The sequence below is a fragment of the Pelobates fuscus genome, chromosome 2 (assembly GCF_036172605.1).
Source record: "Pelobates fuscus isolate aPelFus1 chromosome 2, aPelFus1.pri, whole genome shotgun sequence".
Lineage (NCBI taxonomy): Eukaryota > Metazoa > Chordata > Amphibia > Anura > Pelobatidae > Pelobates > Pelobates fuscus.
This window is the reverse complement of record NC_086318.1, coordinates 71857033-71870275: the sequence shown is the minus strand read 5'-3', so window position 1 is coordinate 71870275 and position 13243 is coordinate 71857033. Positions and strand designations below refer to the sequence as shown.

Here is a 13243-nt window from a genome sequence, read left to right as displayed (position 1 = left end):
TCCCAAGGGCTTCAGTGTTACATTACTTTGTCAGTGCTGCAGAAGCACTTCTAGATGTGGATTTAACCCTACAATGTAAACTTTGCATTTCCTATAAAACTGCAATGTTTCACATTGAGGAGTTTAAAAGACAGGGCCACTGCACCGAGACCACTTCATTGAGATAAAGTGATCTGGGTGACTACAGTGACCCTTTAAGTCTGTTTTTTTCCCATTTGCAACAATTATGTGTGCATAATACAGAAGCATGACAGAAGGGATGTAATACCAATATTGAAATGCCTTAATTAAATACTTCTCTATTTTAAATAGGGCATTATCACTAAAATGAATTTAATGTAGGTATATGTACCATTGACCTTATGTCAATGCTGCAATATGGAATAGAGACTGTATACTGGCGCTAAAAAGTACACAATTTGAAATATTCTAATGTATAAAAGCTTCCTAAAAACAGCCGCTGTAACACCTAGATGTAATCTTTCTTTTTACATCTCACATATAACCCAACAACGAAAGGCGTAGCGCTACGTACATATATGAAGTTCTTTTTGAGACAAACCAGAGGGTCCTAGAGGATACTACACAAGACCACCTAATTAGAAGAAGGGGAAGGTCGCCTGTACGGACCTATAAGCGTTTATCCCTGAGCTTGGTGTTAAGCTCAGGAGAATGTGAGTGTAATAACTGCTAGCTACATAAGAATATATAATTATATATCGTAGCAATGCTGCAATATGTTTGAAAAAAAAGAATTAGTTTGATGCTGAATTTATAACGTAACATTGCAGCCACTTGATGAGAAATACACTTTAGCCCTTTGCCTGCAATAGCTAACAATACCATTGATAGCCATAACTAAGGTTGGGGCTCCTAGTTGGAATACAATTTGACCACATTAAAAGGACCACTAAAATCACCCAGACCACTTCATATCAATGAAGTGGACTGGGTTCAGTGGACTCGTCAATTTAATTATTCAACTTAACACATTGCCGATTTGTAGAAATTGTAATGTTTATGTCAGTTTTATTTTGCCCTGATAATGTAAAGTAGAGACAGTCATACAGGATTAAATCGGAATTATTTAAACTGGGGCGGGGGGGGGGGGGGGGAGCAAAGAGTGATTGACCCCCAAAACAAAGACAGAAAGTGCCTGTAGCAAGTGTGCTAAATGATAAGCTTAGAGTCATGTCTACAAATGTTCGGTAATAATGGCAAATGAGAAAGTAGATTTAATGGCTGTTACAGAGACATGGATGAGAAAAATGCCTGGGACATAGAAACTTAGAAACATAGAAACATAGAATGTGATGGCAGATAAGAACCATTCGGTCCATCTAATCTGCCCAATTTTCTAAATACTTTCATTAGTCCCTGGCCTTATCTTATAGTTAGAATAGCCTTAAGCCTATCCCACGCATGTTTAAACTCCTTTACTGTGTTAACCTCTACCACTTCAGCTGGAATGCTATTCCATGCATCCACTACCCTCGCAGTAAAGTAATACTTCCTGATATTATTTTTAAACCTTTGTCCCTCTAATTTAAGACTATGTCCTCTTGTTGTGGTAGTTTTTCTTCTTTTAAATATAGTCTCCTCCTTTACTGTGTTGATTCCCTTTATGCATTTAAATGTTTCTATCATATCTCCCCGTCTCGTCTTTCTTCCAAACTATACATGTTAAGATCCTTTAACCTTTCCTGGTAAGTTTTATCCTGCAATCCATGAACCAGTTTAGTAGCCCTTATCTGAACTCTCTCTAAGGTATCAATATCCTTCTGAAGATACGGTCTCCAGTACTGCGTACAATACTCCAAGTGAGGTCTCACCAGTGTTCTGTACAATGGCATGAGCACTTCCCTCTTTCTACAGCTAAAACCTCTCCCTATACAACCAAGCATTCTGCTAGCATCTCCTGCTGCTCTATTACATTGTCTGGCTACCTTTAAGTCATCAGAAATAATCACCCCTAAATCCCTTTCCTCAGATGTTGAGGTTAGGACTCTATCAAATATTCTGTACTCCACCCTTGGGTTTTTACATCCAAGATGCATTATCTTGCACTTATGTACATTAAATGTCAGTTGCCACAACTCTGACCATTTTTCTAGTTTACCTAAATCATTTGCCATTTGGCTTATCCCTCCTGGAACATCAACCCTGTTACATATCTTAGTATCATCAGCAAAGATACATCAAGACCATCAAGACCTTCTGCAATATCACTAATACAAATATTAAAGAGAATGGGTCCAAGTACAGATCCCTGAGGTACCCCACTGGTGACAAGCCCAAGCTTCGAATACACTCCATTGACTACAACCCTCTGTTGCCTGTCACTCACACTGCCTTACCCAATAAACAATATTGGAATCCAAACTTAAAGATTGCAGTTTATTGATAAGCCTTCTATGTGCAACAGTGTCAAAAGCCTTACTGAAATCTAGGTAAGCAATGTCTACTGCACCACCCTGGTCTATAATTTTAGTTACCCAATCAAAAAAATCAATACGATTAGTTTGGCATGATCTCCCTGAATTAAACCCATGTTGTCTCTGATCTTGAAATCCATGTGTTTTTAGATGTTCAACAATCCTATCCTTTAACATGGCTTCCATCACTTTCCCCACTACTGAATTAAGGCTTACTGGCCTATAGTTTCCCGACTCCTCCCTATTACCCTTCTTGTGAATGGGCACAACATTCGCTAACTTCCAATCTTCTGGGACTACTCCTGTTAACAATAATTGGTTAAATAAATCTGTTAATGGTTTTGCTAGTACACCACTAAGCTCTTTTAATAGCTTTGGGTGTATTCCATCAGGTCCCATTGACTTATTTGTCTTTACTTTTGACAGTTGAAATAAAACCTCTTCCTCTGTAAACTCACGTGTAATAAATTACTCATTTATCGTTTTTCTTAACTGAGGTCCCTTTCCTTCATTTTCATCTGTAAATACTGAACAAAAATATTAATTGAAGCAGTCAGCTAGACCTTTATACTCTTCTACATACCTTCCTTCTTTTGTTTTTAATCAAACTAATCCTTGTTTTACTTTTCTTTTCTCATTTATGTATCTAAAAAAAGTTTTGTCCCCCTGTTTTACTGACTGTGCTATTTTCTCTTCTGTGTGTGATTTGGAAGCTCTTATAACTTGCTTAGCCTCTTTCTGCCTAATCTTATAGATCATTCTGTCTTCCTCACTCTGGGTTTTTTTTATAATTACTAAATGCTAACTTTTTGTTTTTTACTATTTTGGCCACATCTGTGGAGTACCACAGTGGTTTCTTGAATTTTTTGCTTTTACTGACAAGCCTAATGCAATTTTCTGTTGCCTTCAGTAGTTCAACTTTTAAATAATCCCATTTCTCTTGGACTCCATTTAAATGGCTCCAGTCTGATAATGACTCCTTTACACATATTCTAATTTTAGAAAAGTCTGGTTTTTTTAAAGTCTAAAACTTTTGTTTTTGTGTGGTGTGACTAAGTCACTGTTCTTATATTAAACCACACTGACTGATGATCACTGGATCCTAAACTTTCACCTACAGTAATATCTGATACCAAATCTCCATTTGTTAACATTAAATCTAGTATGGCCTCGTTACGAGTTGGCTCCTCAACGACTTGTTTTAGAGGCAATCCCAGTAGGGAGTTTAGAATATGTGTGCTCCTGGCACAAGCAGCCTTTATATAGAATACAGAATATAGAATAAAATACAGAAAAGTCAAGTAAGAGGGAGGAGTGGAATGTGAAGAATAGCATAAAAGCTAACCTAATTCAAATTAGTAAGGTGAACAGTCTGTTTGGGTGACATTAGAATTTGGTAAATCACACAGAAACTCATGTAGGTGTGATTTAAAGGGCCCCTGGACAAATAGAAGCATTAGATAACTAGATATCTAGCAATAGATCAAGGTGGTGCGGTAGACATTGCTTACCTAGATTTCAGTAAGGCTTTTGACACTGTCGCACATATAAATAAATTGCAATATTTGAGTTTGGATTCCAATATTGTTGAATGGTTAAGGCAGCGGCTGAGTGACAGGCAACAGAGGGTTTTAGTAAATGGAGTATATTTTAATCAAGGTCTTAATACCAGTGTGGTACCTCAGGGATCTATACATGGACCCATTCTCTTCAATATTTTTATTAGTGATATTGCAGAAGGTCTTGAGGTTAAAGGTATGTCTTGTTGCTGATGATCAGGGCCCCCATCAGTGAACGTTGTCCCGGCCCCGGCCGGAAGTGCCACCAGTGCAGCTGCACTGGGGCCTGCACGCTGATGGGGTTCATCGTGTGGCATTTAGGGCCACCTAATGGGCCCAATATCTTCAGGGGCCCGGTCAGTGCTGCGGGCGTGTATTAGCGTGACCGGGTCCCTTTAAAAATTGCAGCTGCATGCAGTACTGGGAGGAAGTGAAGGTCACTTCCTCCCAGCTCCCTCTACATGGGAGGGAAGAGAGACAGCCAGGCCATGAAGAGGGAGAGCCACGCTGACTCCCATCAGCCCCAGCCACCCTCCTGCAATAAAAAGGTAAGAAATAGGAGGGTGGCAGAAAAATTAGCTGTGTGTGTATGTCAGTATGTATGTGTATGTATCTATCTGTATGTATCGATGTATGTCAGTGTATGTATGTCTGTCAGTATGTAAGTCTGTATGTATGCCAGTATGTGTGTATGTATGTATGTATGTATGTATGCATCTATCTGTATGTCTGTATGTATCTATGTATGTCTGTATATCAGTATGTATATATGTATTTGTGTGTATGTATGGCAGTATGTATGTATGTCAGTATGTGTGTGGGTCTGTATCTCCTTATGCATGTGTGTATGTATGCATGTGTGTATGTATGTATGTCTGTGTCTGTATATGTGTGTGTATGTCTGTTTCAGTATGTATGTCTGTTAGTATGTATGTGTGTTTCATTGTGTGTATCTTTCTGTGTATCTGTGTCCTTTTCTGTCAGTGCGTGTGTATGTGTTTGTGTCTGTGTGTGTATTCCTGTGGGTGGGATTTGGAGGCTGGCCCTTGGGTTGTGCTTGGAGACAGGCCCCCGGGGGCCCAGACCTCGAGCTGTTAGGGACCCCAACATTTCTGATGGCAGCCCTGCTGATGATACTAAGATTTGCAACACGGCTGAAGTTCCAGAAGAGATAAACCAAATGGCAAATTATTTAGGTAAACTAAAAAAAACGTCAGAGCTGTGGCAACTGACATTTAATGTGGATAGGTGCAAGATAATGCATCTTGGGTGTAAAAACTCAAGGGCAGAGTATAGAATATTTGATACAGTCCTAACCTCAACATCTGAGGAAAGGGATTTAGAGGTAATTATTTTACATGACTTAAAGGTAGGAAGAGCAGCAGGAAATGTTAGCAGAATGCTTGGTTGTATACAGAGAGGAATTAGCAGTAGAAACCAGAAGTATAGAGCAACAGGCTACACAATTTAAAAGCAGAAAGAAAAAAGGGAAACCTTCTATCTAACTCTTTTGGTGGAGCTCTAAGATATAAATAAATAAATAGGAGTAACACTCACCCCTATATAAACACTAGATGGGGAAATGATATATAGTGTAGTATGATTTAACAAAGGGGGATACGAAAAACATAAAATGGTCAAACTCACAAGTATAGAGCCAAAAAGTGGTCTGGCTCAAATCTCAAATGCCTTGGTGTATTAAGCTCTTCTTTTCTTTATAAATGCGTTAAGGAGAAAACACAGAGAAAAAAGGAAAACTCTTGGTGTAGTATAAAACACAATCTATTGAATTGGAGGTAATACTATATGCTGCTCACCTTGCTTAGAGCCACAGGGAAACCTGGCTCTAGGTTTAAAGGCTTGTAGCCCACTAGAGAGGGGCAAACCTTCTTTTCCAGAGTGGATGGAAGGAATAACCAGTAGGACTTAAGTATCCAAATTAAAACATTTATCAAACATGGGTAAAACCAAATAAAAAAATATATGAATGCTTGTCCCAATTAGTATCTGTTTTTCTAAGACGCGTTTCGCCCGGTCCTTGGGCTTTTTCAATTAGAGTAGTTCTTTCCTGTTCACTTTTTCTTTTAAATCCCCAACTTCCTCCTCATAGGTTCCTGCCATGTGCTTCGCACCAATTGCGAGTGTGGTCGATGTCATCATTACTCATTTCAGCTGATCTCCATGACATTAGCGGAAGTGACGACTTTTCCGATTGCCTCACTTCTGTGGGCATGTTGCTTGTGGGAACAGTTCTAATTCAGCCATCTTAAGTGTGGTCATTCCACATCTCGCTGGTATCTCTTATTACGCTAAAGTCCTGTCACTTAGTCCCATTCAAATGGGTCTGTGATCGGTACCCGGAAGTTGTATATTATGTATAAGCATACACATAATATGAAAGGAGTATATAATAGAAAACAGAAACAATGGAATTGAGATATATATTCAAAGACATATATTCTTAAAATAACACACCTTCAGTAGAAAAGTTTAAACAAAAGTTCTAAAACAAACCAGAAAACGTCTATTTACCCCTATATCAAAAGATAATAATGTTACATATAGCTCTAAAAATTGGCCTATAAATTCTAATCTTAATCTTACATCCCTTTCAATTATGGGATACCTAATAGATAATTATAAGAAATGGTATAACTCAAAATCTCTATTTCATACGAAAGGTAGGAGGGAATTTAAGTTGAAGATCCATCTCATTTCGGCTTTACCCATCGCTTCTGTTAGATCGTCTCCCCTCCAATTGGTATTAACCCTTTGTATTCCCAAACAATTAAACTGGCTAGGATCCATATTATTTTTAAAATGATATGATAAACTATACTTCTCAAATCCATTTTTTATGTTTCGGATATGTTCTTGTATCCTAATCTGTAGGCTTCTTGTTTAATTCTACATATATAAGACCACATGTACATACTATTATATGGGTTACTCTGTTAGTATGACAGGTGACCATATCTCTTTTTGGGAAAGTACCATTCTCTATTTTTGGGCGAGTAAATTCTTTAAAAAAACATTTTAAATTTTTTCATATTAGTGCAAGTGCCGCATGTACCACATCCATAAAAACCTGGTTTCTCTCCAAAAAAGTAAATTTCCCGGTCCTTAGCAGACTTCAGGACCATTAAATGATACTGGACATGCTAACGCTCTCTAAACCCACATAGGGAATCATTGATTCAGTCCTTTCCTATGGGGAAGTCCTAATGGACCCCACATGCGCATTGGATCCTGCCATCGGCTGACATCAGCAGAGGAGGGGTGGAGTCTGACCCAGCATTGAGGGACATGTAGAAATTTGATTGATCATTGTAAAATGTCTTAATGAGTGTTTGGAAACCAGTGCCTGCTTTAGTGTAGTTAATGTAATTTTGGTCAAATAGAACTAGGTTTAGCTAATTTCTGTAGATTTTTTTCACCTGGAAAACCAGCAATAAATGGATACAGAATTTTTTAAATCTGACGTTTTTGTGATTTAAAACATCTATTCCAATACAATACACTTTATTTTTGTTAAAATATGCATTGTTATTTTAAAATGATCAGTTTTGCACTATTTTTAAGATAATTCTTTCTATTTATTAACCCTAAGTTATGTTTGTAGATGAATCCTAAAAAGGAGCCATACTTGGTGAACAACTATTCAAATGGCTGTAGATTGGCCCTCATATGGAAATATGGTGGCATTTATATGGACACAGACATCATTTCTATTTCACCTGTTCAAGAAGGCAACTTTCTGACAGCACAGAGTCCAAATGTATTAAATAATGCTGTTTTTGGACTATCAACGCATCACAATTTCACATGGAACAGCATGGAGAATTTTGTGAAGAACTACAAGGGATATGTATGGGGAAACCAAGGTCCCTACCTATTTACGCGTGTTCTGAAGAAATTTTGTAACATATCTCGATTAGAAAGTGTACAAGATCATGTATGTGGAAATGTCTCCTATTTACAACCACAGCGTTACTATCCTATCCCGTATCCATCATGGAAGAAATTTTATCAAAAATCGGACAAGCTTCCAACATTTAATAATAGCTATGCTTTACATATCTGGAATAAAATGAATCAACAGAAAATGACTATGGTACCTGGGAGTAAAACACTAATAGAACATCTCTACAAAGAGCAATGCCCGACCATTTATGGAGCTCTTGCAAGAAATGAATATATTGAAAATTAGAAATCTATCTAGACCTATATCAGTTTATATAAAAATTATCTTTATTTGTAAATAAATGTTGGAAAACTTTATTTTTTTAAAATTATTTATTTTATTTGTGCATATGATGACAACAAGCGTGCAGAGCCACAACAGTGTCCACAAGCGTCTTCCATGCATTTCAAAAGTGTGGCAGTTTGGTCGGCACATTTTTTTTTTATATGATCACAAAGAAAAACAGGCTAATAAACAATGCATATATTAACTAACATGCTAGGGTAATTAAGCATACCAAGATGTGGTTCACAGGTTAAGACAATTAGTGTCAGTGGATGGCTTGGTTTCAAGTTTGTGTTAGAGTAGTGTATGCTGACAACAGGAAAAAAAAACATCTAAAAATGGTCCTGATTTTCAATTTCAGAATCAATAGATAGTAGTTGGTACCTATTAGTGTGTGAGATAGGAGTTTCAGAGTGATTTTTATAATAATGGCTGGGTCTATGGGTCTTGGGTGAGTGTTTGTAAGTATCAGGGCTGCGTGCATTGTAATAATTGGAACGGGGGTCATGGTGTATCGACGTATTGTAGGGAACTCTGCGTGATTTGTATGACGTTGGTCGGTGGTATGAAGATCACTATCTATTGATTCTGAAATTGAAAATGAGGACCATTTTTTAGAAATTCAGACACATCCAACCACTTTTTTTAAACACACCATATCCAACAAGAGCAAAGAAAAGAACCCTAAGCCCAGGGGCAAACGGAGTGGCAGAAGACAGCAAAAAAAAAAAAGAGATTAGGAAGACAATAACTGCCCCAAATGAGTCTGATGCTGGTATTTTTAATTTATCACACAAAGTTTTAAGTGTAGCTCAAATTTCAGTTTTAAGTAAAGGATTAAAATATGCCCCGACAAATTCTTTTAAACCTTTTGAAGTATTTTTAGATGTCAATAAATTCGTACGGAAAGCCACATTAAAAAGATTTTTTAATGCACACAATTCGGATACCAATCCTTCCCCTCCCCTTCCCTCTTCATCTACAGATCAACCTATATACATCAACACTGACCTCAAACCAAAATCTATATTTTATCCTTATCATTTTAAATCAGATCCACTTGTGATGTTTGAAAAGTCTGTACTGAGAGATTTTAACAAAATCAAGTACAATAAATATGATACCCAAAACTTAAATACACTAGAAAAAACAGCTATTAAACAACTCCAAGAAGATAATGACATTGTCATTAAACCTGCAGACAAAGGTGGAGGTCTGGTGATCCAATCAAGTACTATGTACATTAAAGAAGCTTATAAGCAATTGAATGACACTGCTGTATATGAGAAATTACCCAAAGATCCAACATCCTCTATACAACAAAAAATAATCATTTTTTTACAAAATGGACTAGAGTAAAATATTTTAAACAAAAAAGAATTTGATTATTTATTCATCAAAAATCCCCAAATTCCGGTAATCTATTTTTTGCCGAAAATACACAAAGATGCTAGACACCCCCCGGTAGACCTATCGTGTCTGGGATCAATTCTCCTTCATGCAATTTATCTCAATACATTGATAACTTACTCCAACCATCAGTCAAACTTGTGAAATCCCACTTAAAGGACTCAATGACTCTGTTGAGGTTTTTGAATGGATTTTATTGGGAACCAGATTTTATACTTGTCACATGTGATGTCACTTCACTATACACTATCATTCCCCATCAACTCGGATGTATTGCTGTTAAAACTATGCTATCAAATGAAAAAAGAATACCAGATACTCAGATTGATTTTATTGTGGAGGGCATTGATATCATTTTAAATAACAACTAGTTTTGGTTTTTATCTTCAAAAGAGAGGGACAGCTATGGGGACCAGGTTTGCCCCCAGCTATGCCAACCTCTTTATGGCAGACTGGGAATCTAGTGCCATCTGGGGGCGGCATGCCTGGGAGCATAGCCTGGTCTCCTATTTTAGATACATTGATGATCTGTTTTTATATGGAAAGGTCCGGAGGACTCACTTAATTATTTTATTCTTTTATATCTCATCTTAACTCTAACAACAGAGGGATTGTCTTAACATGCGAATATAGTAAAGAAACAATTATTTTTTTAGATTTAAGTATTTTTATTAAGGAAGGTAGAATACATACTAAAACATTTTTTTAAAAAGTATGTACAAACATAGCAATTGACCAAACCAGCTGCCATTACAAGCCGTGGCTCGAAAGTGCCCCCAAGAGTCAATGTTTATGAATACGTCAGAATTGTTCATTTTTAAGAAAACAATTTTCAGAAAAAAACTACGCAATTGGATAATACCATAGAAACAGTGAAAAATAAATCTAGAGAAAGCCTTTTAACTTATAAGGATACAAACATCTCAGAAGCCCCTACCCTCCCTATAATTTTTAATTATAATAATAAAAGTGGTTTTATTAAGAAAACAATTAAAAAACATTGGCACCTTTTAAGACAAGATGATCTTCTTAAAGAAATCTTACCAACACAACCTAAAATAGTTTTTAGAGGTGCACCTAATTTTAGATCTATCTTAACTAACAACTATACTAGGGAAATTAAAAATACGCAACACACTTTTTTAGATGGAGCAATAGGTTTCTACAAATGTAAATGCTGTATTGTGTGTAAGAGCACCGATCCCTCTACACACTCCAAAGTTACTAGTTTTAAATCTAATATAACTAATAAAAGCTATACTATAAAAGATTTTATCGGATGTAATACTACCAATGTTATCTACCTATTGGAGTGCCCTTGTGGCCTCCAATATGTGGGTATGACCACTAGGTGTCTTAAAACAAGATTAGCAGAACACTGCAGAAACATAAAAAACGGATACCTAAACCATTCAATTTCTAAGCATTTTGTCAAACACAATCGGGACCCCAAATTTCTCAAATGTATAGGAATTAAAAAATGTACTACCCCAACCACACACCGAAATGGCGAAGACGCAATTGAAAGAGACAATTTGGGCATATCTCACAAAACATCCCCTGCCAACTCTAGATAGGGAGATAGCCATGCAACTAGAGGACCCAATAACACCGGAGGAACTAGCACAGGCACTCAAACAAACTAAATTGGGCAAGAGCCCAGGCCCGGATGGACTCCCAACAAGGTACTACAAATTCTACGCGGCAGACCTCTATCCCCCGTTGGTAGAGGCCTTCAATGCAATAAGGGAAGGTCACCACATCCCCAAACAAGCCCTGACAGCCCACATAACCATCATCCCCAAGGAAGGCAAGGACAGTGAGTATTGCGGGAACTACAGACCGATTTCACTAATAAACTGTGATATAAAGCTACTCTCTAAAATCCTGGCAACGCGACTAACGACCCATATCCCCTCCTTGGTCCATCCGGACCAGGTGGGCTTTGTAACGGGTCGCGAAGCCAGGGATAATACCATTAGAACACTGACCCTCATGCACGGGAGAGGGAGGAACGAGAAGGGCCTTCTCTTGCTGTCCACAGACGCAGAGAAGGCCTTTGACAGGGTCAGATGGACTTATCTTTTCGAAACCCTACAACACATGGGGCTGGGGCCACACATACAGAGCTGGCTAGGGGCGCTGTATCATGACCCTGTGGCGCACGTAGTAGTCCACAGGGCACTCACCGACGCATTCCCTATAAAAAAACGGCACCAGACAGGGCTGCCCCCTGTTTCCGCTATTATTCGTACTGGCCTTGGAGCCATTCATGACCCACATCCGCCAGGACGCCGACATCACGGGCCTACAGACCGGCAACGTACACCACAAGGTCGCCGCATTTGCGGACGACCTATTGTTTGTGGTGACAAACCCTGAGATTTCTCTCCCCAACATAATGCGGGCCCTTCGGACGTTCGGACACATATCCGACCTCAAAATAAACCACACTAAGTCATACATACTCAATGTAAATATCCCATCGGCACGGGCCGACCCCATACGGCATAGCTTCCCCTTCCAATGGTCTGAACACAGGATTAGATACTTAGGAATTTGGCTGACCAAAAAGAGCGGTGATCTGTTCCGAGAAAACTTTGCAGACATGTTACAGACGTTCCAGAGGGAAATGAGAGACTGGTCGTTCCCACACATATCGTGGTTGGGAAGAGTCCAGGTAATTAAGATGAACTTTCTCCCACGTCTATTACATCTCTTCCAGACGATACCTATTACGATACCCAAATCCCTCTTTAATACCCTTAACACTGCAATGACTCACTATATATGGAACAACCGTAGACCCCGCATAAGGTTAACCACACTCATGCAACCCAAGGATAGAGGGGGCCTGGCCCTACCAGACTTTCACCTCTACTATGTGGCCACACACCTCCAGAGGGTGCTTGAATGGACGAAGGAGGGAGTACACAAGCTATGGAAGACGGTGGAGGAGACGGAAGCGGGTAGACCAATCTCAGAGCTACCCTGGGACCGGGACCCAAGGGGCGGGGAGGGCGCGTCTATCTACACGGACCATACACTGGGCGTATGGAGGAGGGCCGCAAGAGCAGGGAGTCTGGCACCATACCCTTCCCCACTGCTACCACTGACCCATAACAACGACTTCCCACCGGGACTAGAAAGCATTTAGAGGAATTCTCCCGGCTCCCTCCCCACGCCTACACCATATCATTGGGGGGGGAAATGTAGATCACTGATGGACCTACTGGGAGAGACACCCCCGACATTCATGAACCACTTTAAATATGCCCAACTGACCAAATACATCCATACTCTACCACAGGGACCAGCACTCGATAGAGACCAAACCACATTTGAACAACTCTGCAAACACCCAGACCCAATCCCGCACGGAGTCTCCCTACTCTACTCTACACTTCAAACTGGGACCGAAGCCCCTATTCATGGGGCGGTGGGAGACAGAAATTATCGCCATATGAGGTATAGAGTAGGCTGTCTAGTAACTTATCAGAGTAGAGGAGACCCGCGGGTCCCGTTAGTAACTCTATATAAGCTCTAGCGAGTGAAGATTGGATGGTGAAGCATGGCCGGGAAGCCCACCA

The 13243-nt window shown here is 39.1% G+C and overlaps 1 protein-coding gene across 1 annotated transcript in view; it reads left to right on the top strand.

Annotated features, from left to right (window-relative positions):
- Positions 1-8204, top strand: part of LOC134585294 (alpha-1,4-N-acetylglucosaminyltransferase-like) — a 45264-nt gene extending 37060 nt beyond the window's left edge. The window contains exon 4 of the mRNA XM_063440713.1: positions 7617-8204. Within this exon, the coding sequence (XP_063296783.1) occupies positions 7617-8204 (588 nt within the window). The remainder of the gene's footprint in view (positions 1-7616) is intronic.
- The last annotated feature ends 5039 nt before the right edge of the window (positions 8205-13243 follow it).